Consider the following 26,254-nt stretch of genomic DNA (forward strand, 5'->3'; position numbering starts at 1 on the left):
CAATTTTAAGCTTATAATAATGTTTATTCCAAATTATATTCTTATGCTGGCTTCGAATGTTATTGAGTTCCTGGTCAAATCAGAAGAAGAAAAAATTTTCGTTGAAAACTCACGAATGTGTAGCATTATTATCAGCATCAGTAATTTAATATTTCTTTTTACTTTTTGTGTTTACAGAAGTTATTTTTTGGATTGCTTCTAAAATAGACCCACATTTCAAATGTTTACACAAAAAATGTGGTTAAAATATTCTCATTTATATGCATTACTATAGAAACACTGCTATAACAATAAAATTTGATGTGAAATACTTCTTATCTCACTTCACGTGCTGATTGAGATATTCATTTTACTGATAAAAATATAAAATGCGCATTTCATTTATCGTATGACGACAATGCAGTTTTAGTTTTGCTTTGTTTTGTTAGTCCTGTGACATTTACGAGTTGGCTAAGCACAAGAGAGGTCTTAGGAGTTTTCGTTCACTAACACCGACTATCACAGGTAAGATGAATAGTGTGAAACGTTTAGTTACAAGAGTTAAATAACTATACTTTTTTTCACATATTTTAACGCAGAAAAGGAATTGAATTTTCAAACTCATGAGAGGAAATTCGATTACTGGATTTGTTGGTGGGCGGATAAAAATAGTGGGCGTCTTTTTGGATTAGTGGGACCGCAAAACGGGCCCACTAATCGAAACTTTAATTTTACAATAACGGGCACACGTTATTCTTAAAAAACATCAATAGTGGGTTGGTGTTTGTTGGTTTTCTTTTTTTATACCCATCATAATCATCATAAAATTCCTGCCCACACAAGTGGTGAAATAGTACTAAATGAAAAATTTACATCATTACTAACTTCCTATCTACAATTGTCCTCCAAATCAGTCCGTTACCTGTCAAAACTGCAATATTATCAGATCTTATATTTCTGTCTTCTATCTTCTAAGGTACTTTTCCTGTATCAATCCGCCTATATCTTGGTCTTCCTGTGGGTCTTTTTCCTGCCATCCTGACAGAGAACACTTGTGTTGCTAATCTTTCCTCGCCCATTCTGTTTAAGTGACCATACCACCTGAGATTAGCTCTGCTAACGCATTCCTGGATGCTAACCATGTTACGTTCTTTCCTAATATTCTCGTTTTTGATAAGATATTGCCATTGATACCATCTGTTCATGCCTCTAATCTTTCTCAAGACTCTCATATCTGAGGTCTCCAGTCTTTTGTCAAGTGTTTTACTTCTAACCCGGCCCTCAAATCCATAAGTTAAGATTTCTTTGAACACTGATTTGTATGTATCTAGTTTAGTGTTTTGACTAATTTCTCTCTTATTCCATATAAATTTATTTAGTTGGCTTTCTACCATACCAGCTTTGTTGATTCTGTTTTCTATTTCCATATTTAATTTACTATCTTCACTAAAAATCGTGCCTAAGTAGATGAAATGTTTTACTTATTCTACAAGTTCTCCATTCAAAATGCAGTTGATATTTTCAATGTTTCTGCTGTTTTCATTGTCTTTGTCTTGTTATTACTGACCTTCATACCATATCTATTGCAACAGTTATTCAGTTTAGTCAGGGAATCTTGCAGACTTGTAGCAGATTTATTTAGAAGTATAACAACATCCGAATAAAACAAAAACTGACATTAACATCTCCAATTTTGGTATCATTTTTTTTTTATAATCGACGGTGATTAATGTGTAGGGAGAAGCTGAGAGAGAGAGAGAGAGAGAGCAAATGTACCTTTTAATACTGAAAATATTCAGAACCCTAAGTAAGGGATACTTTCCACACAATATGGAAAATCAAAAAGAACAGTCCAAAACAGTTAAACAGTCGAAATTGGTTAACTGCAAACCAATTTCGATTGGTTTGCAGTTAACCTCAGTAGTATGGGAGACACTTCTGACCTGATCAAGATCAAGATAAGATAAGGAATCGTGACGTGATTGGTTGTTCATTTGATGACGTCATTGTGTGTGACGTCATGGGTTTTGAATGTTAGGAATTTCCCTTGGGGCATATGTATCAATGGCTTCAGTTCTTATGTTTTCGTTTGCCTATGGAATTATGGGCATTAATTATATTAGAGATAAGGATTCGTGTCGTGATTGGTGGGACACTTAACCAGATCAAGATCAAGATAAGATAAGGAATCGTGTCGTGGGCGTACGTTGTTTTCAGATGTAGATAAGTGACATCATTTGCTAGTTGTAAATAAGTGACGTCATTTGTTAGTTGTAAATAAGTGACGTCATTTGTTAGTTGTAAATAAGTGACGTCATTTGTTAGTTGTAAATAAGTGACGTCATTTGTTAGTTGTAAATAAATGACGTTATTGTTTTGAATGGAAAAGGGAAATATATTAATGGATAAGGATTCGTGTTGTGATTGGTGGGACACTATGAACAAAATAGGGGCAGGGTGAATGGGGGAAGCCAAATTTGTGTCTTGGATGTGTATTGTTATGAGTTGTAGATAAGTAAATGGTTTGCATATGGCATTATGGGTGATGGACAGTGATAACATACAGTTTGGAATGTTTGGAATTTCGCTGGGGCCCCCCTCCTGTCAGTCAGTGACATCACTGACTGACACAATATAGCATTGTCGGTGATGTTTAGAGATATGGAATCGTGACGTTATGTGTTTGGAAATTTCTGGGGAACATATGTCTCTCTGTGATATCACATGGTGTTTTGGTTTGCCTATAGAATTGTGGGCAATGTTTTTTGAGATAAGATATCTAGGAATTTTCCCAGGGTGACACACATCCGTCATTGTCATCGTTTGTTTTGTCTTTGGTTGTCAATAGATGTCAGTACTAAGTTTCCAATACAGTTTGCGGTATTTTTTTCCTGTTAAAAGACTTTTGAGATAAGATGTCTTTGAATTTTCCCAGGGTGACAAACATCCGTCATTGTTGTCAAGTTTTGTGTTTGATTGTCTATAGATGGCAATACTAATTTCCAATATAACTTGGGGTATTTCTTTCCTGTTAAAACTATGGGAATTCTTAGAGTAGAGTTCTTAGAATTCTTAGATATGGCGGCAGCGTTATGAAAAAAAAAACTATCCAGTATTAGAATTTCGCTTACCCAAACATACGACCAGCGGTTATTGTAATTACAAATCATTTGTTATGTTTAAGTTTAAAAATAAAAATTAAAAAAAAAGATTAACTTATATTTATTTCTAGGTTTTCTGAATATTTCAAATTACTGATTTTAACATATATTCACAGCACAAAAGACACAAACACAAGATCTGAAATGCAGTTGACTCTTTTTTTCATATTATAGGTTACTGGGGCTAACATATATTCACAGCACAGAAACACACAAAACATAGGAGTTGAAAGATATTTCTGTAAATAACCAGAAAAGCTAGTTGACTACTTAATTTAGATTACTATCTGATTGGTTCTCTGTATTAATTTCTTCCCACAGTTACTCATGCTATGTTTTTTCCAAGCTTGGCAGGAAAGTCTATATGCCATTTTGTTGAGGATATGTTATTTCCTGTTTGGAATTCAGAATGCTGTTAGAGTATGGAATTCTCTAACAGACTATTAATTTTACCTTCGATTCCTTGTGCTCTTAACCTATTTTTGTAATTGAAATTTATTTTTTTCTTTAGCATTAGTAATTTTAAGTAACGGATATGAGACAAACAAGGTTTGGAACTCTCCGTAGCATTTTCTTTAAGAAACTTCTTTTGCCACCACAACAAATAAAGACTTATTTCTTATTATTTCAAATGAATATTATCTCTGTGATATATACTTTGCTAATTTCTATGTTACCTTTTATTTGACTGTAATATTATTAACAAACTGTGTTTACTGAATCTAACATACAGAAATTAAATAAAGTGAAAAAGACAGTATTTTGTTTTCTTTCTAATCAGATTCTAATCAGAATAACTGATTAAAAAATTCACTGTGGAAAAACACAACAACAAAAGTACACATCTTTCTTCATTTCAGTTTACAAATGCATATTTTATTTTGCTGAATTACTATTTACAAGTATATTCACAGAGAAAAAATCGAAACATACAATTACCTAAAAATATTTCACAATATTTAGTTTAGACTCTTAACATTTTCCAATGAGTTCAGTAAAGAAAACTTTCGCTACTCACTGTTTCTTAGTTACATTACATCAAAATAGCTGGTTACAAAAGAGTTTTTAAATCAGATAGCATGATAAGAATAGTTCCATACATTTGATATTGTGTCAGTCTGGAAATGACACCATGCCTCCCTAAACTTTCTATATATTCTTTTGTCACCAAATATACACAGACAGTTTTCATAAAATGTTCGTAAATGCCCACAATAAAGAATATTTATCGAATTGGATAAACTCTTGTGAGTCTAATTTTACCATTGATGAATTTAAATGATTAGCGATAATTTTCTCCATGATACGAATAGCTGGTAATTCAGTTTCCAAAAATAGTAAATGATTATCAATGTCGTTCATTTTTGGTGAAAATCTCTCAGCTTCTTCACAACTAATAGAGAAAACGTTACTTCCATCAGCTCCTGTATCATTGAGTATTAGTTCTGCATCTTGTCATTTCTGAATATAACACTCACTGAGGTCTATTTCATAGTCAACTGTTCTTTGCAAATAGCCGAGGATATCAGACCACTTCCTGTGTAACTTTTGCCAAGGGGTTCTGGATAAATATATCACAATGTATGTTTCTTCTAAAATAATAATCGGTTTCCATCCTTTTAGAGCTAAGTGAAGAGTTCTGTCTCATGCTATTTTCCTGAAGAAAGAAAATTTCAATGACTTTTGTGGCTTACCCATTATTTTACTTGACTTTTCTGGACACAAAACACCACAACACAATACAATAGCTGCACTGGCTGAAAGAAATTTGCCATAACTGCAAAGACACTTGACTCGTTTATTTTTCCTTATAGTACTGTTTCCCTTAACCCTGACCGTTCCTTCCAAAATGAAACTTTCATGCAGATGATTCATGGACATGTTTCTACATACTGTTGGATATGATGCTGATGTGAGATTATCTTACTTTGAGACATCATAGTGCAAATCTTATCTCTGTGACCCAAAGGGTATTCTATATTATTTGTCCTTATTATGTTAAGCATGTTATCCTCAAAAAGTCTTTTTGATGTTAGACCATGTGACTTGTTCTCCCACTCATATGTCTGAAATTGTTGGGATGGGGGAAAATGGCATTAGGTGGTGGAAGTGAAAAGGTAGTCAAGAGGGTGACAGAGGTCTTCCCTGCATTGCTCCCCCACCCCATCCCCTAACCCCCCAGCATCTCCCTCTTCTCTCCAACTCCTCCAGAAGATGTCTGCTCAGGATAGATGAGATGAGTGAGCTCATAATTTGCAGATATCTTTTAATGATATCACCTCCAACTGATATTGGTAACTTTGAAGTAAAAAAAACGCGTTTTTTTTACTGGTCCACTGACGACATTTACTGGTCCACTGACCTTTTGTGTAGGACCAAAGCGGACACTAGTTGAATTACAGGGATGCACTCTTGCTATGGGAAGCAATACTCTTCGTAGTTGCATGTACGAAAATTTTAAGCAGGAAGAAATTTTCTTGATTGATATTCCTGAGAAAGGATTTAAGATTATGCAAAGTGTAATAATAATTGTCCTTTTTTATGTTCTATATATACAGGGTGTTCGGGATAAATTTGACAGTTTCGTAAGGAAAAAGAAAATCTTCTTTGTATCTATTAAATTTAATGAATTGACAAAAAACATTACAGGCAGAGTTAATTACAATACTATCAACAAGATTTACTCAAAATAACCACCATTAGCATCGATCACAGCTTCAATTCTGCTTCGGAACCTCGAACAAGCTGATGCTACAGTCTCCCTGGGAAGGGCCGCAAAAACTGTTTTAATTTTATCCATTAACTGGGCTTTTGTATTACTGGAAGTGCGATTGGTGTCTTTTTCAACTGCGCCCCATACAAAATAATCCATGGGGTTAAGGTCTGGGGAGTTTGGAGGCCAAACATTTGGACTGGTGAAGTCGTAGAAATTTTCAGACAACCATTTTTGACTTTTCCCAGAGGTGTGGCAAGGGGCCGAATCCTGCTGCCATACATACGGCCTACCATTGGCTACCCTTGTTATCCAGGGCTTGACTACAGTTAGCAACTCCACGAACAAAGCCCGAATTCCAATGCCAGGGTTCTTCAACACCTGTTCCTGCAGATTTGCGAGGAATTCTGCTGTACGAACGCAATCAGATCGTCTGCTAGGGATCTTTCTTCTTGCTACATTCTCGTAGTCACCATAGCAAGTCTCTAGTTCATGCCTGATTGTTTTTACTGTATTCAGGGAGCATTGGGCAGCAGTCATAATATCCTTATTTTGATGGCGGGCACGAATCATCATGATACAAGTTATTCTCTTCCATGATTCAGGTGGGTTCCAGCTATCCATCCTTTCTGACATCTTGTATATGAATGAAGAAGGGTCCAAACTTTTAAATGAAGAGAAGTGTGTGTTAATACATGTAACTTACGGAAAAATATAATTAATTATAAATATGTCAAATTTATCCCGAACACCCTGTATATATATATATTCTTGATTCGAATATATAATCACTATTCTTTCTTATGTTAACTTCTTATGAGTCGTAACTCCGAGTTGTAATCATTCCTTGAGCTACTCTTATCACTTTTATTCCTTAGTCTACAATTTCTTCCTCCCTCTGAAGGTCATAAATATATTACTTTCACATGTGTACGGTAGAGATTCAGCAATTTCCCTGGCTGGAAGCAATTCCTTTGTCTAATAAGCTTATTTTAAAGATTTTTTAATTTTTAAAAAAATGTAAACATTTATTTGTATAACTACTGCACCATTAAAGATCTTGGAAAGGAGTTGTTTGTATTTCCTATACTTTTAAGAAAAATGCTCAGCAGAACATGGAATTATCTCTGATATTCGATTCTAATTCAAGCAACGTTAGATACTTAAATTTAGTCAGTCGTGGCTAATTTTCACTTTAAGGACACACACAGGTTCTATATTTTTATGAGAAGTGCACTGATACGTCGAAATCAGGCAAGTTATTAACAAAAGAAAACCATTTATTCATACTAAGACATGATAATTACAACATAAAGAGATAGGATATCACGCATATCAAAAATCATCTGGTTCTTTTCAATTGAGTTCATTAACAATGCAGCGCACGTGCCTGGTTCTCAGATTACTTAAATGAACAATTTTAGCCTTCAGCTTAAAACAAAGACAAATTTGCACGTTCACATATACGTCACGCACGTGGTCAATTTCACACACACTTCAACTCCATTTAACTGAGATCTTTAACAGAAATAAGCTTAACTAAGCTTCACATTCAATCTCGTTTCGAACAGTAATTCTTAACACTAACAATTGCTCATTGCTCTGCAGATAACAATTTCACAATAATCTAGACGTACGGTTTTTCGATTTCATAACTTTCCAGATTGCTAGCACTTATGTAATCAACCTTCCTCGCTCTGAGGTTCCCAATCCATAACAGTTCTACATTACACTTACTTGAAGCATTCAAGATCCTAGGGATCATGAAAATAATCTTCTTCCTTCCCGTTAGAACTCCAGACATACACTATTTCATGGCTATGACGAAACAGCATTCTCTGAGATTGCTTAAAGTACCTCGCGATGGGACTACTCGAACAGGCCGACACTGCCTTTAAAAATCTCATATCTTCGTCGAAATACTTCTAGCGGGATATCCTTCCCCCTTCCTTGGAACAGTTGGACCTAGGAACCTCTTCGAAGCGACACCCGAACAAGACGGGATCAGAGAGCCCGCAGCACAGCACCCGTCTCCTTTTTATTCTACCTTCACGACCATAGAACTTCTTCAGTTCCCCGAATGTTCTCCTAGGGTTCCTTTCCCCCCCCTTATGGAATCGCTGAGTCATGGCGGGAGAACCCAGTAATTCACTGACCCTCGCACCTGGCGATAGCTGCAGGTCAATCCTTCTAATCCTGTCAGGGCTCTCTCTTTGTTTGTACAAAATTGGCGGTCAAATAATTTAGCAATTTTTCTAATATTTTTCCATATTACATAAAACAGTTAGGAACATTTGTAAATTATACTACAAGTATTTTGTATTGATTTTCTTTCTTCAGTAATATTCGTATATAAGAATTTGGTACAAAATTCCTTATACAAGATTTTACAGATCATCGGCCAATCGAGCTGTTCTCTCTGTGGGCAGCAACAATAATTCATACCGAAGCTTTTATCGTGCCCGTAGAGCAGAATAGACATTAAAAATAACAATGCGATTATTAAAAACAAATCCCTGATTAGCAGAAACCATAATGAAAAATATAAAATAAAATAATCAAATACTTAACTGATAACCAAAGATTTTATAAGATATGGGTAATCTGTGGAAAATAACCGAAATATCAAAATAACTCTTTGATTTATTTTGATTTATCAAAATAAATCAAAATACATTGGATTTCGCCATGTTTATCACCAATTATAGAAATCCAACTTACAGTTTGGTTTCTCATTGGTTTGCTAGTTAGATTTTAGTTTCAGTTGCGATTTGTTTGGAATCAGGAATAAACGGTAATAATTTCATTTCTAACACTATCATATTTATTCCGTGTGCGAAAGTCTGAAGCTACCGTGCAGTCCATGTCTTTATAATTGACTTCAATCAGAGCAGAGATTTATAATTTAAATTATTACTTTTATACTTATTTTTGTAAGTATAAATCTGAAAAAAAATCATAAAAAATAATTTTATTGTAATACTCATAATAAAAATAAGCTTTGTTTTAATCAGAATCCCTGAATGTCATTCATTTCTTTATTTAGGAAATGGAAGTCGATGGAGAGATGGACAACACTCTCCAAGAAAGCATGCACCCACACAAGTTGGATGATCGGTCCATTGACGACACCTTTTGTGTAGGACCAAAGAGGACGCCAGTTAAATTACAGGGATGCACTCTTGCTATGGGAAGAGATGGTCTTCATAGTTTCATGCACGGAGAAAATTCCAAGCAGGTAAGAAATTTTCTTGAATGACATTCCTGAGAAAGAATTTAAGATTATGCAAAGTGTAATAATAATTGTTCCATTTTTATGTTTTATATATATATATATATATATTGTTGATTCAAATATATATTCACTATTCTTTCTTATCTTAACTTCTTGTCATTCATAACTCCGAGTTGTAATCGTTGCTTGGGCTAGTCTTTTCACTTTTATTCCCTAGTCTACAATTTCTTCTCCACTCTCAAGGTCGTAACTATGCTACTTTCACGTGTGTGGAGTATAGATTCAGGAATTGCCTCTGGCTGGAACCAATTCCTTTGTCTAACTACCTGGCTTTCTCTTACACTGATCTTCAAAAATTTATTTGTATAACGACTGCACCATTAAAGATCGCGCAAAGGAATTGTTTGTCTTTGTTATACTTGAAAGAAAAATGCTCAGCAAAACACGGAATTATCTCTAATATTCCATTCTAATTTAGGCAACGTTAGATACTTAAATTTAGTCAGTCGTGGCTAATTTTAACTTTAAGGACACTCAGGTTCTATATTCGTATGAGACGTTCATTGATAAGTCGAAATCAGGCAAGTTACTAACAAAACAACACAATTGCTTCATATTAAGACAATAATATAAAAGAGATAGGATATCACGCATATCAAAAATCATCTGGTTCCTTTCACTTCAGCTAAGTAACATTACAGCGCACGTGTCTGGTTTTCAAATGACTTAAATCAACAATTTTATCCTTCAGCTTAAAACAAAGACAAATTTACACGTTCACATATACGTCAGACACGTGTTCAATTTCACACACCCTTCAACTCCATTTAACTGAGATCTTTAACAGAAATATGCTTAGTTAAGCACATTTCTGTTAAAGATCTCAGATAGCAACAGATAACAATTTCCGAATAATCTAGACGTACGGTTTTCCGAATTCATAACTTTCTAAAATGCTAGCACTTACATAATCAACATTCCTTGCTCTAAAGTTCCCAATCCATAACAGTTCTACATTACGCTTACTTGAAACGTATCTCAGCCAGTTCAACATTCTAGATCCTAGGGATCATGAAAATAATCTTCTTCTTTTTTCTCGTGAGAACTGCAAATAGAGACATTATTCCACAGCTACGATGATACAGAATTCTCTGAGATCGTACTGCCGTTAAAAATCTCCTGTCATCATCGAAATACATTTTAGTGGGATATCCTTCCCCCATCCTTGGAAGCTGAACCCAGGAACTTCTTCGAAGCGACACCAGAACAAGTCAGGAACAGAGAGCCCACAGCAAAGCACTCGTCTCCTTTTTTATTCTACCTTCACGACCTTGGAATTTCTTCAGTTTCCCCGGATGTTCTTCCAGGGATTCCTCCCCCACTTACGAAATCGCCGAATCTTGGAGGGAAAACCCCGTAACTTGCTGACCTTCGCATTTGGCGTAGCTGCAGGTCAACGTTTCTAATCCTGTCAGGGCTATCTCTTTGTTTGTGCAAAATTGGCGGTGAAATAATTTATGATTCTTTCTAATATTGTACCATATTACATAAAACACTTATGAAAAAATGTAAATTAAACTACAAGCATTTTGTATTGTTCTTTCTTAATTAAAAAGCGGTATATAAGAATTTGGTACAAAATTCTTTCCGTACAAGGTACAAGATTTTACAGATCATCGGTCAGCCAAGCTGTCCTCTTGTGAACAACAACAATAATTCATACGGAAGCTTTTATCGTGCCCGTAGAACAGAAGTAGATATTAACAATAACAATACGATTATTCCAGCGTACAAGTTGACCTGGCGTATAAGTCGATATTGGAATTTTTTCAGTTTATTTGAGTTTTTATAGTATACTCGTCGTATAAGTCGAATCGAAAAATGTCTTTTTCGTATTGACCAATAGTGAACTAAAGTGCAATGGCTCCTTTTAAAATAATCAAATATGACCCGAGTTTTAAGTACAAAGTGATGAAATTGCAAAAAAAAATACTAACTGCGTTGCTGTACGTCAGCTCGGAGTAAACGAAAAACTAGTTCGCGATTGGAGAAAAAATGAAACTTTAATAATGAAAATGCCAAAAACGAAGTGCGCATTACGGAAAGGAATTTGTAAGTGGCCTAATCTGGAAAATAATGTTGTGGACTGGGTTCGAGAAAATCGCGAAAACGGACTCATTATAACGAGAAATGATATTCGTTTATTTGCTTTGAAGTGGGGCAAAGCAAATAAAAAGAACAGCGAAAAGTTCAAAGCTAGTGAGTCGGTGCAGCCAGTTTATGGAAAGGAAAAATTTAGTGCTTCGACTAAAAACGAAAATCGCACAGAAGCTGCCAAAGGATGATAACTTAAGTTTTCAAAGATTTATAATTGCTAAAAGAAATAATTTTTTCTATAAATAAGTTTGATATAAGTTGAAATATTTTTACTTATTTACCCTTTTTGTTTGCTAATAAATTTAACAGAGTATTGCTGATTAATAGAAACCATAATTTAAAATAGAAAATGAAATAACCAAATACTTAACTGATAACTAAAGATAAGATATGGGTAATCTGTGGGAAATAACCTAATTATCAAAATAATCAGGCATTGATAAATTGGATTTCGCCATGATTAACAACAATTATAGAAATCCAAATTACAGTTTGGTTTCTCTTTGGTTTGCTAGTTAGATTTTAGTTTCAGTTGCGATTTGGAATCAGGAATAAACGGTAATATTTTCATTTCTGAGATGATCACACGTATTATTGTGTGTAATTCTGAAGCAACCCTGCAGTCCATGTCCTTATAATTGACTCCAATCAAAGCAGAGATTTATCATTTAAATTATTACTTTTATATTTATGTTTGTAAGTGTAAATCTGAAAAAAAAAGCGTGTAAAAAATAATTTTTATTGTAATACTCATAATAAAAATAAGGATTGTTTTAATCAGAATCTCAGAATGTCATTCATTTGATTATTTAGGAAATGGAAGTCGATGGAACGATGCACAACACTCTTCAAGAAAACATGCAGCAACTCAAGGCGAAATGCCAGTCCGGTCATGTCGCCTTTTGTGTAGGGTCAAAGCCGATGCTAGTTCATCAGGGGTGGGATGTTGTTATCGGAAGCGATGCTCCTCGTAGTTTCGTGTACGGAGAAAATTTTAAGCAGAAAGAAAGTTCCTGGAATTATATTCCTAAGAAAGGATTTAAGATTATGCAAAGTGTAATAATAATTGTTCTTTTCTTATGTTTTATATATATTTTTGATTCGAATATATATTCACTATTCTTTCTTATCTTAACTTGTTGTCATTCGTAACTCCGAGTTAATCGTTGCTTGAGCTACTCTTATCACTTTTAATCCTTAGTCTATAATTTTTTTCCTCCCTCTCAAGGTCATAAATATGCTACTTTCACGTGTGTGGAGTATAGATTCAGCAATTGCCTCTCACTGGAACCAATTCCTTTGTCTAAGTACCTGGCTTTCTCTTACACTGATCTTCAAAAATTTATTTGTATAACGACTGCACCATTAAAGATCGTCCAAAGGAATTGTTTGTATTTCCTATACCTGTAAGAAAAATGCTCAGCAGAAGACGGAATTATCTCTGATATTCGATTCTAATTCAAAGCAACGTTAGATACTTGAATTTAGTCAGCCGTGGCTAATTTTATCTTTAAGGACACTCAGGTTCTATATTTTTATAAGACTTGTATTGATGAGTCGAAATCAGGCAAGTTATTCACAAAACTGAGACATGGTAATTACAATATAAAAGAGTTAGGATATCACGCATATCAAAAATCATCTGGTTCTTTTCAATTCAGTTCATTAACAATGCAGCGCACGTGCCTGGTTCTCAAATTACTTAAATAAACAATTTTAGCCTTCAGCTTAAAACAATGACAAATTTACACGTTCACATATACGTCACACACGTGGTCAATTTCACACACACTTCAACTCCATTTAACTGAGATCTTTAACAGAAATAGGCTTAACTAAGCTTCACATTCAATCTCCCATCCAACATTAATTTTTAACTCTTAACAGTAATTCTTAACACTAACAATTGCTCATCACTCTGCAGTTAGCAATTTCACAATCAACTAGAAGTACGATTTTCCGACTTCATAACATTCCAAAATGCTAGCACTTACATAATCAACATTCCTTGTTCTAAGGTTCCCAATCCATAACATTTCTACATTACTCTTACTTGAAACGTGTCTGAGTCAGTTCAGCATTCACGATCCTAGGGATCACGAATATAATCTTCTTCTTTCCCGTTAGAACTGCACAGAGACATTATTCCACGACTATGACGGTACAGCATTCTCGGAGATCACTTAAAGAATCTCGCGATGGGACTACTCGAACAGGCCGACACCACCTTTAAAAATCTCATATCATCGTCGACATACTGCTAGCGGGATATCCCTCCCCCATCCTTGGAATGGCTGGACCCAGGAACCTCTTCGAAGAGACATCGGAACAATTCGTGAACAGAGAACCCAGAGCAGAGCGCCTGTCTCTTTTTTATTCTACCGTCACAACCTTGGAGCTACTTCAGATGGAGTTCCCTGGATGTTCTACCGAGGGTTCCTTTCCCCCTTACGAAATCACTGAGTCAAGGCGGGATAACCCCGAAACTCGCTGACCATCGCGTCTGGCGATAGCCTCAGGTCAATCCTTCCAATCCTGTCTGGGCTCTCTCTTTGTTTGTACAGTATTGGCGGTCAAATAATTTAGCAATTCTTTCTGATATTTTACATATTACATAAAACACTGATGAAAAAATGTAAATTAAACTACAAGTATTTTGTATTGTTCTTTCTTAAGTAAATTCGGTACATAAGAATTTGGTACAAAATTCTTTCTGTACAATATTTTACAGATCATTGGTCAGCCGAGCTGTCCTCTTGTGGACAACAACAATAATTCATACGGAAACTTTTATCATGCCCATAGAACTGAAGTAGATATTAAGAATAATAATACGATTATTTAAAAAAATCCCTGATTAGCAGAAACCATAATAAAAAATAGAAAATGAAATATCAAATACTTAACTGATAACTAAAGATACGGCATGGGTAATCTGTGGAAAATAACCTAATTATCAAAATAATCAGGCATCGATAAATTGGATTTCGCCATGTTTATCAACAATTATAGAAATCCAAATTACAATTTGGTTTCTCTTTGGTTTGCTAGTTAGATTTTAGTTTCAGTTGCGATTTGTTTGGAAAATAAATCAGGAATAAACGGTAATATTTTCATTTCTGAGGTGATCACACGTATTATTGTGTGTAATTCTGAAGCAACCCTGCAGTCCATGTCTTTATAATTGACTCCAATCAATGTAGATATTTATAATTTAAATTATTACTTTTATACTTATTTTTGTAAGTATAAATCTTAAAAAAAAAGTACGTGAAACAAGAATTTTATTTTAATACTCATAATAAAAATAAGCTTTGTTTTAATCAGAATCTCTGAATGTCATTCATTTGATTATTTAGGAAATGGAAGGCGATGGAAAGATGGACAACACTCTCCAAGAAAGCATGCAGCGACTCATGGTGGATGACCAGTCCACTGATGTCACCTTTCGTGTAGGACCAAACCTGACGCCAGTTAAAGCTCACAGATGCATTGTGGCTATGGGAAGCGATGCTCTTCGTAGTTTGGTTTATGGAGAAAATTCTAAGCAGGAAGAAATTTTCTTGAATGACATCCCTGAGAATGGATTTAAAATTATGCTCAGGTAATTGATTTCAAAAGTGGTTGTATTGTTGATTGTTAATTTAAAAAAAAATATATTTAAATTTATGGAATCACCATCAGATAATTAACTTGGATAGTAACTCCCTCCGTAAACACCCTCTGGTATTCAATTTTGATATTAATTCAGAGTATTTTATACAAAATCGGATATCAAAAAAGAACAAAGACATACTCAGTGTATATATGAGGCATATTTTAAAAAAAAACCGAACTTTTCCTAAAGACTTCACCGCTCATTTTATAACATTTTAGGCACTGTTCCCTTCAAAGAAGTCCCCTGTACTGGCGATACATCGTTCCCAACGCATTGTTGGAATGCTTCCTGGAACGTACTTTCTCTGATCGCATTTTCCTGAATCTCCTCTATGGTTTGGAAATGACGTCTTTTCAAAGTGGTTTTAAGTTTGAGAAACAGGAAAAAGTTTGCTGCGGCTAAGTCCGGAGAATAGGGTGGATGGGACACAACTGATGTCTGATATTTTGCGACATCGGATGTCTGATGTGGTGCAACGTCGAAATCTTGTTTTCCCATAATTCAGGCCTCTTCCGGCACACAGCACCCCTCAAAATTGCTAAACCTTTCTGGTACAACTCTTTGTTTACCGTCTGACCACGTGGCACAAATATATAATGGACAGTACTGCTCCAATCAAAAAACAACCAACATCACCTTGATTTTTGACCAACTAATCCTGCTTGTTTTGATCCAGGAGACCCTTTCCCTTTGGAAACCCTTCGCTTGGTTAAGCAATCGAAATGTCTCTCTGTAAAACTGTTACCGAGTTGGCAGCAAAATTTCATACCCACCCACCCACCCACACACACACACATACACACACACACACACACAGAGAGTCCTATAAGTTCATAGATATTTCAATAATTCATAAAAATTACAAAAATTGGTATATTAGAGTGTGGTTTGCACGAAAGTGAATCGCAAGCAGGGGGATTTTTTTGGCAGGGATAAAAAAATACTTCAAATTTTCACCGATAGATGGCGCTGTACCAACGTCATTTGAAAATGCGTGCAAATTCCCTGTCACTGGGGCGAACAGAATTGCTTTTGAGAAAAGAAAAAATTGTTGCTGCGATGCTTAGTTTGGTGAATGAGACATTGTTAGTGAAGTTGTTTTACATAAGTGGAGAATCGGTAGCGGAAGTTTTACTAAAGTTTCGAACGCAGAAAAGAATGAAGAAAGGTCGTGATCTTATCACTGTTGCCAGACCTCTCTAATACGACGTTTCGAGAAAACGGGAACTGTGTCAGATCACCCTCGAACATGCAGACCAGTGTTATCCAAAGCCCATACCAGCGTTGTGGTATCGCAAATGAATGCCCCAGCGGCACAATCAACAAGCGGTATAAGCAGTGCACGAGAAGCTGCAAGAATCATGGCATAGCGAAGATGTCACTATTCTGCATCCTTCGTGGTGCATAATCACACCACCAAACTAAGCATTGCAGCAACAAATATTTCTTTTCACAAAAACAATTCTGTTTGCCCCAGTGACAGACAATTTGCATGCATTCATTACGAGCTATCAGCAGTACACCCTGCATTTTATAATTCGTACCACATGCATCATTTGCACATATTTGCTAAGGATGAGTGTGGTACAGCACCTTCTATCGGTGAAAATTCGAAGTAACGTTTTCTCTATGCCAAAAACAGTCCCCCATTTTGCGATTCACCTTTCGTGCAAACGCCCTCTAATATACCAATTTTTCAAATTTTCATGAATTATTGAAATATCTAGGAACTTATGGGACACTCTGTATATATATATATATATATATAATTCACACAGAAGTATAACAACCTACTTAATGAGAGAGCTGTGAGGAGGAAAAAGATGACGAGATCGAAAGAGAAAGACAAAGAGGTAGATGGAGTAAAACAGCAAGAGGAAAACCCTCCCCGGTGCCCTTTTATTTACATAATAATGTAGTGTTAGGCAACTGCCGTTTGTGTTTTAGCAGTCCCAATTGAAAACGGAGTGACGATGAATGTCAAATTGGTGGAACATTACCAATGCAAATGTACCTATAGAAAAAAGATTGTGAGATGCTGTAATGAGTCCATCAGCGAGGGATCTTCTATCAGTTAAATTATTCTCCCATCGATAAATTTTAGGAAGGACATATGTGTATCACCTCCAAATTTTAACAACGTTCTAAGAATAAGTGATTTGAGATTTGTACAGAATAGGTATCTGACTTTTCGTTTGATTCCATGGAAGACTGGAATCATACCAGAACCACGTTAGTTTGACCCACATGGGCCATTGTGTAATGTGGTGTATCCCCAAATCACACCTTTCGCATTGTGGTTATTTCCATAAACTGGACTTTGACTCATTAAGAGAGTATTTTCACTTAAAACGCAAACCGTTCCTAGTTGGAGAAAAAAAACCAACCAGAGTAGTAGGGAAGGTACTAGTAATACCATCAAGATAAGATAAGAATTCGGATGTCATTGTGTGAAAAGATCATTGACGTCATTGTGTATGATCATTGACGTCATTGTGTATGACGCCATTAGTGTGGAATGTTTGGAATTTACCTGGGCGAACATGTGTCAGTGACGTCATGTCGTGTGTTTTTGTTCGCATATGGAATTGTGGGTAATGGTTAGAGATAAGATAGAATATGGAATGTTGGGAATATCTCTGGGGCCACATCTGTCATAGACGTCATGGAGTGTGTTTGGTTCGCTTACAAATTGTGGGTGTTGGTTACAGATAAGATCGAGTATGGAATCCTAAGAATTTAGATGGGGCACCACATCTGCCATTGATGTAACGTCTAGAGCCAAGAGATACTGTTAGTAGTTAGACATTATCTAAATAATTAATTACTGGGTATCAAAGGTGTTCCTGCAATACCCTTAAGCACACACACACACACATGCTTTTTTTCCATATACATAACTCATTCGAATATTTTGATTTGTATAAATTTTAAAGATCTTAAACTCGATTACTTTTCTAATTAAATGTTATCTTTAATTACAAAGTCTAAGCAGAATAACTGAGCAAAAAATAAATAAATCGTGGCTGAATTCTCTTTGATTTCAAAAATATATGTGGTCTTACTTAAATTTGCATAACACAACAACGACACTGAGTTGTTCATTTAAGTTTACACATTTTATTTGACTGGAATATTATTAACAATATTGTATTTTCTGAATCTACACACAGAAATTAAATAAAGTGAAAAATATCCTCTATTTTTTGTTCCTCAATCTTCTTATTGTTAAATTTGTGCTGTTGTTCAAAGATGATGATTTCCCACTGGTGTGGATGCTTTCCCATGGTTGCAGAAGTGACATTCACCTGCTTTTCTAGAACGTGGCACTCATCTGCAAACGTTTATTGATTTGTGATCATGGCAATTTGTTACTGTAGTAAAATTAAGGCTTACATTTTTATTTTTTAAAACCCATACATATATTTTTGAGCATTGATATAAGAACAAAATCCTTGGTTATGTTTCTTTTCCATACACATAACTCATCCGAATATTTTGATTTGTCTAAAATTTTAAGATCTTAAATTTAATTATTACTTTTTTCTAATTAAAAGTCATCTTTATTACAAAGGTTTTGGCTATTAAAATTTTTAGTTAAGAGTCAAGAGATGGCGTCAGCATTTAGACATACTCGTAACAATTATTTACAGGCTATCATTGGTATCCCCTCACCCAATCAAGTACACACACACACAGACACTTTTTTGTTTCGTTGCCGAAACCACTATTTAACCATATACATATAAAGTAAGAGCACTCAACAACTATTGTCTATTTTGCATATATGATAACAAAAAAATCTCAAGTGATGTTAATAATTTCAAATGACCATTGCTATGTTTAAGCTACACAAATGAAACATTAACTTACTTTCTCTCCAGAATTGCTCATCTTGGAACTAACGAAGTTCTGAATGCAAATAGATATTCCGAAATAGTTGAATTAGAACCACACACACACACACACACACACACACACACACACACACACACACACACACACACACACAAACAAATATGGAGAACACATCAACAATACCTTCATTGTTCATTTAAGTATAAAAATACATTGATTTGACATAAATATTATTCACAAATATATTCACAATAAAAATATAAGAACATATAATTACCTAGAAATATTTCACAAGATTTGTCTGTCTTGCTATTTTCCTGAAGAAAGAAACATTCCAAAAGGTTTTGGGTTAGCTCATTTGTTTTTTACTTCACGGTTTACACAAACCAGCACAACACACACATCCACAAGGTCTGAAAGTTGCCGTAAATAACCTGAAAATGCAGTTGACTCTTGTTCCTTAGCACAAAATGTTAGGTTATGTTTCCAATAAATTATAAGAATTGCACAGTATTTTTTCACGTTTGTGGTAACCAATATCATTTAAATCAAGAACACGTCTGGCTATAAACTCGTTAATGTTTTTGATTTTTCTCTTCCATTGGAAAACAATATTTGATATTTGCATGTTGATTCACTTGTCCAATCTCTTAGTTTGTTCAGAGATAGTGAACCATTGTCTCATCTCAGCTGATCATCATATTTAATTAATCATGAATTTTAACTTTATCAGGTAATTCTTTCCAACTACATGGTGTTGTTGTCAATGCATATCTTACAATAAATCCATCAGAAATAAAATTTCTTTAGGAAATAAACTTGAGCATTCATCCAAAAGAAATTGAGCATCAGTAACACCAGGGATATCGGAAACTTCGTATTTTTCACCGACTGTAGATTTATCATTTTCCTTTTCTTCATACTTCTTTTGCAAGCACAAATAAATAGTTATTTATTATTATGATTATTATTTCACTGAATATTAGCTCAAAATTTTAAATGTTTAGAACTTTGTAACTTTCACAGATAACTCAAACAATGTCAATAGGTAGGATTAGATAATTTTCTAAAATAATTAATTATAGGATAAAAAAGTTGTGTGCTTGAAGGGGTGAGGGGATACCGATGATAGCCTGTAAATAATCGTTACGAGTATGTCTAAATGCTGACGCCATCTCTTGACTCTAAACAAAAAATTCCAATAGCCAAAAACGTTGTAATGAAGATAACGTTTAATTAGAAAAAGTAATGAACATTAAGATTTTAAAATTTTAGACAACAAAATATTCGAATGAGTTATGTATATGGGAAAGAAACATAACCAAAGATTTTGTGCTTATACCGATGGTCAAAAATATATGTATTGGTTTAAAAATAATAATAATGTAAGCCTTAATTTTACTACAGTAACACATTCCCATGATCACAAATGAATAAACGTTTGCAGATGACTGTCACATTGTAGAAAAGCACGTGAATGTCACTTTTGCAACCATGGGAAAGCATCCACACCAGTGGGAAATCATCACCTTTGAACAGCAGAACAAATTTAACCATAAGAAGATTGAGGAACAAAAAATAGAGGATATTTTTCACTTTATTTAATTTCTGTGTGTAGATTCAGAAAATACAATATTGTTAATAATATTCCAGTCAAATAAAATGTGTAAACTTAAATGAACAGCTCGGTGTCGTTGTTGTGTTATGCAAATTTAAGTAAGACCACATATATTTTTGAAATCAAAGAGAATTCAGCCTCAATTTATTTATTTTTTTGCTCAGTTATTCTGCTTATACTTTGTAATTAAAGATAACATTTAATTAAAAAAGTAATCAAGTTTAAGATCATTAAAATTTATATAAAATCAAAATATTCGGATGAGTTATGTATATGGAAAAAAAGCATGTGTGTATGTGTGTGCTAAAGGGTATTGCAGGGACTCCTTTGATACCCACTAATTAAGTATTTAAAAAATGTCTAAATTCTGACACTATCTCTTGACTCTGAACTTGACATCAATGACAGATGGGTGGCCCCCCAGTGAAATTCCATGGATTCTGTACTCTATTTTATCTCTAACCATCACTCACAATCCCATATGTGAACAACAACTCACAACGCGACATCAATGACGCATGTTCCCCCAGGGAAATTCCAAGCATTTTACACTCATGATGTCATGCAATGAATCACACACACTGACATCAATTATCTTATCACACAATGGCATCATGAATCCTTATCTTATCTTGATCTTGTTACTATTGCCTCCCCTACTACTAACCAGATCCCTAAGAGAGAGAGAGAGAGAGAGATCACTAACATCTCCCAATTAAAATTAGCTGAGCTTGGTATTAGAGGCCCAAAATCGATATGACTGTGTTTCGTCTCCCAAACAGGGTTTCCGATCTGTCTCCATCTCTTAAAAAAGAGGTGGAGACAGATCAGAATTTCACAGGGAATGTTGAGTGATATTCATCGCGAACATGTCCAATTCACTTTGTTAATCTATGTGGTCTATTGTTAGTCCATTTGAAGTTATTGCTGTAAAGTGGTACTGCAGTCAACTGCTGTGCAGTACCTCAGATCGAACCTCATTCTAACATCTCAGGAAGCTTCCTGACCAGCTAAAAACAATTTTGCTTAAATCTTCTTCCACATCATTCCTGGATTAAATACGGATAGACAAGTATGCTGGGGGCATTGTGAAGCCACTCTTGGACAGTACACCGAGAGACCTATTCATGATCTTTCTTTCCTGAGATTCATGTTCCTGATGATGAATGAAATTCTAACATGACAAATTCTAAATTACAAAATTTCATGCAAAAAATAATCTTAATCCACTTCACCAACAGCTATTCAATATGAGATAGATCAAAACGTGAACTAGTTTTGCTTACTGAATCTCATAAAGTTCACTTTAACTATCCTATGCACACTCTGCAGGATTTCTTCCTTAAGAAGACAGTCATGGTTTATTTGTAAAGCTTGATTTTCTGAACCCCAAAATGTCCAAACAAATGACCTTCCTTGGAGACCATAATGTTCATAATTCAAACTGCTTCTTTTCTCTCACTTCACAATTCAAGTTCGAAGAGACTGCAGAAGAATTTCAGTAGTGTACAGGGGTATTGGAATGATGTAACACCAGCATCCCCAACCAACAGAATACTGTATAATTTTTACAGTTATCTGAACAATGCTGTTCGCTACACCTGAAAGTTATCAAGAAATCTAAATCAGACATTGAATAAAATTTTCCACATACTCCAAAGGTAGTTGAGGCTTCGAATTAGTTGTTATGGTAGTTATTAGGGTCACCTTTTGCTGTTCCATGCTTCCTCCTCTCTCACGTGCAGATACAAATAAGATTACTCAAAATTAACAGTGTCCTTCGTTGCATAATATCTATCCTATGTTTCGTATGCCTGTCTAATTAGTCAAGTGGTTACCACTCTTCAACATAGAACATGAGTTCGCGTCCTGCTGCTGTCATGGATGTTTGTGATTGTCTTTAGGTGGAAGATAATTTCTCCACCCGGTGTGAGCCCACCTTATTGAAGGCCTGACATCTTCTAAAGTTCCGTGTTTCATTTCTAGAGCAAGATTTTTGGACTATGTAAAAAATCACACAAAATATATATATATATATATAATTGATAAAAATGGGGGAAACGCCAACCCACAGCACAAATGGGCTACTACTAATAACCATTTATGGGTGAGAACCACATAAAAAACTGCAACTGTCACACTTATTTGTAATGTACCTTAAAGCATACAAACAGATCTATATCCAATCTACCAGTACGAAAAGAAGTCATCCATTAATCTATCACACCATTACCTTCACCTCGACCCTCACGAAAACAATAACTTCATCAACAGACAATTATTTCATTAACTGAAATCCTACCAGTGATCACCAATGCAGATTATGTTAGACACTGGAAGAAAGACATTCTACATTCGATTCTAGTCGCCGACAATAGGCACTTTTCTAACCATTTTCCTTCGACCTGTTCCCAAGTTAGTTGATCTCAGGCACGGACAAGCGGCTTGTTTTAGTCCAGAAACTCAGAATTTTCATCCGGTAAACTCAAGAAAATCGACCATAGATACCACATTATTTCACGCAGATAATATACTACTTTAGGGTTAGGAACTACGAGATGGCAGTACTTGTCTGCCTCTCTTCATTGGATTCCATTTATAATTAGCGATATTATATATATATGTAATTACAGGTACCGTTATGGAAATTTTAATGGAATTCTTTTTTCTCTTCTTGTAGGTATCTGTATACAAGTTTGGTGTCACTGAAAACATTTGAAGAGGCTGTTCATACTGCTATTTGCGCAAGAAAGTATACTTTAACCAAACTAGAAGAAACGTGTGCCGACTTTATTGCCGCTACTCCACTGACAGCTTTCAACACTTGCGCTATGTTCCAATATGCAACTGCTTGCCACCGAGAAGACCTTCTCTTCCAGTGCCATGAGCAGATCGACAAATATGCAGCGACCATCATTCACACTGAGGATTTTCTAACATCAGATAGAAACACCATAGAGTTTATTTTAAGGCGGGACTCGTTACAAATTTTGTCCGAATTTAGATTATTCCAGGCCGTTATCCAATGGGGTGAAGAGGAATGCCGTAGAAGGAAAGGCCTGACCTTGAAATCAGCACTGCGTCCTCTTTGGCATTACATACGATTTTCGGCTATGGCCAAACAGGATCTCGAGACAAGCATTAAACTTATCCTGTTGATCAGTCGTTTCCAACCATTAACTATCAAAGAACTAGAAAAAGTCAACAAAGAATTCTTTCAGTGAACGAAAAAATTCCATTCTCTCCAATACAAACCAAACTTCCGTGAATTCGTTACATGATAAGCGTGCGATTCCAGTAAACGTTAAGTAAATGGGCAATGAATTGCAAGAACCCTTCTGTTGTACATAAGAGCTCACGTGCTGTTACGATTCCGCGAATGTGAGTTTTAAGAGTTTATGATGCCACGTCTAAACAGAAAATAAGACTTATTATTCACAGCTGATTGCTAGGAAAGTAGTGATAGAGTACATGAGTGAAGAGGGCTAACTCAATTAATGATGCGTCTGAAAGCGCCTCCGTAGCGTAATTGGAAGAACGACGGTACGTTGCGACCTTCGTATAGAAAAGGTCTAAGTTCGATTTTAGTCGTGACGGGAGGAATCTTTAAATGGACTTTTTCAATCGACCGTGAGTTAGCCGATCTCATACGGAGGTAGCAGGGTTTTACTCCCGGAAACTCAGGATTTTCATCCGGTTTTTTCAGAACACATAGATGGCGCTGATGTTGATGATTGGTGGTAGAGGTTCGGTGTAGTGGTGGAGATGGAGAGTTGTACAATGGGTGTCCTCCCGCGATGAGTCTTCGGACTCCTTGGAGGTGTCACGAATAATAATAATATTAATAATTTTGAAAATGTAAGATATTAAACAAAGGAATAAAGTTATAAATATGTACAATAAAAAAACTATTTAAGCAAAAGATATTTTGTAGGCATAGGTTTCTGTGGTTTAGCAGTTCAAACGATAGATTTCGGTATTGCGACCACATGTTTAGATAGATAAAGATAAAAAAAATGACAAGTTTCGTATGTCGTTTGATTTAAATCTTCAGGGGTTAAAGGTAACTAAAAGTTTAAACACAAGAGATGAGAAATTACTCAAAATAGTCCATTAGATGTTGTTATGGCAGTCTAATTATTCATTGAATTAAAAACTCCGGATGGAGAATCGATACATACGTTCATGCATGCTATGTTTGAACAATGCTGGGGTTTGTCACGTTCACTCTGTCCGAGGTCTGACTGAGGTATATTTTTCATGAATGCTGACGAAACTTGGTGTAGAATTAGGCCCTGATTTTTTTTTTATTTTATTTTTTTTTTTTTTTTGCATTGCGTTGGGATTCTAAGCATGTTTGCATCTTCATTAAATTTCCTTGTGAAACAATTTATTTTGGAAATTATGGAAGTAACTTCCAAAACCTTTTGGAACTTTTATGCCAAAGTACAATGTACTTTGGCATAAATATTCGCAATAAAATCGCGAACATGCACGGTTCAACATCAACGAATAAATTACAAACATAACAAACTAGGTTTTCCTCATTCTTTTTCATTCCCTTGCCCTGTGTGTCTTTTACAAGCCAATGAAAACTTTCCTCGGATGTTGTACCCTAAAGACTAAAACCTCCTACTATGCGACAAAAATAATCAATACTTTTGGTCTTTCCTCTGAACTTCTTGTCGGCACATGACACATTTTGCACTTTCTCTGTGTGTGAGAGAGAGAGAGATTGATGTGCGAGTATAATAATCGGTAACAAAATGAGATCTTATATACAACAGAAGTGGTCTTTAAACAATAAGCGTGATAAAGGGTTTTAGTTATGTCCCTTAATAGGACATTGAAGCAAGCATGATACGAAACTTTAGTTTGTTTAGCCAAAAGGAAACTTAGGCTGGCTGTAATAAAAATATTAATGGACGGAGAAATGGAAATAAAAGATCCGACAAATTAATTAGCGAAAAATAGGCTTATAACGAGTTGCCTCAGTATTTGAGTTATAAGATGGCATCCCGATTGAAATGTTTGTCCACTTTTATTAATCGTTATTAAAAATTTCGCTGAAAGACATCCACTGTTTCTAACTTCACAGATGTGAGCCAAGTATTTGAAAGAAATATTTAGCTGATAGAAGACAACTTTCATAGTCAGAGAGGTATTAAATCAAAGAGCAAAACCAATCTCTCACTTCATAATGGAAGGTTGGATATGAAGTGTGATGAATCAGCCAAATCTAACACAGTCGCTCAGTTCATTTTGCCTCGCAAAATGAAAACTGCTCAGCAAAAAGTGTTTATCCATTCTTTTGATATATATTTTAATTATAGATTGCTATTTAACGGATAGACTTTGAAGAACTGCTCAAAATTCTCTTCTAGTCCAACAAAGACAGCGTATTTCTGACCTTAAGCTTCTGTGGTTTAATTTTCCATGCTGTTGTTTTCGGTAATGAGAAAACCAGGAGATTGAATCTTAAAAGATAATTGCCATATATATAACTGTCGTTGAACTGATGGTGAACCTTGTGTTGAGATCTGAAACACGTGGCTAATTCATTGATAATCTGTGCTATAAAAGGTCGATATAATCTAATTCTCAACTCGTCAGGATTTTAATGCACGTTCACACAGCGTAACTCAACAACGAGCCACATGTTTGATATCTCAGTACAATGCTGACCATTAATTAATTAATTTTTTTATATTATTATATTATATTATATTATATTATATTATATTATATTATATTATATTATATTATATTATATTATTGTTAAACATATGAATAAACGCTAGATGGCGCCGTGAGATCCTCTATTTAATTTTTGTATTTTACTTATTTTTTTAAAAAAATTTAATAATAGCTGTAA

The 26,254-nt window shown here is 35.0% G+C and overlaps 1 protein-coding gene across 1 annotated transcript; it reads left to right on the plus strand.

Moving 5' to 3' along the window:
* Window positions 1-408: 408 nt before the first annotated feature.
* On the plus strand, window positions 409-26,254 carry LOC150098613 (BTB/POZ domain-containing protein 6-A-like). Its single transcript, XM_090404766.1, has 5 exons — window positions 409-504; window positions 8,900-9,091; window positions 12,059-12,301; window positions 14,605-14,849; window positions 23,060-26,254. The coding sequence occupies exons 2-5, from the start codon at window positions 8,903-8,905 to the stop codon at window positions 23,601-23,603; spliced, it is 1,221 nt and encodes a 406-aa protein (XP_090260892.1). The 5' UTR covers window positions 409-504; window positions 8,900-8,902; the 3' UTR covers window positions 23,604-26,254.

Source organism: Typopeltis vanoorti, chromosome 15 (genome assembly GCF_054136105.1).
Source record: "Typopeltis vanoorti isolate ZY-2024b chromosome 15, IOZ_Tvanoo_1.0, whole genome shotgun sequence".
Classification (NCBI taxonomy): domain Eukaryota; kingdom Metazoa; phylum Arthropoda; class Arachnida; order Uropygi; family Thelyphonidae; genus Typopeltis; species Typopeltis vanoorti.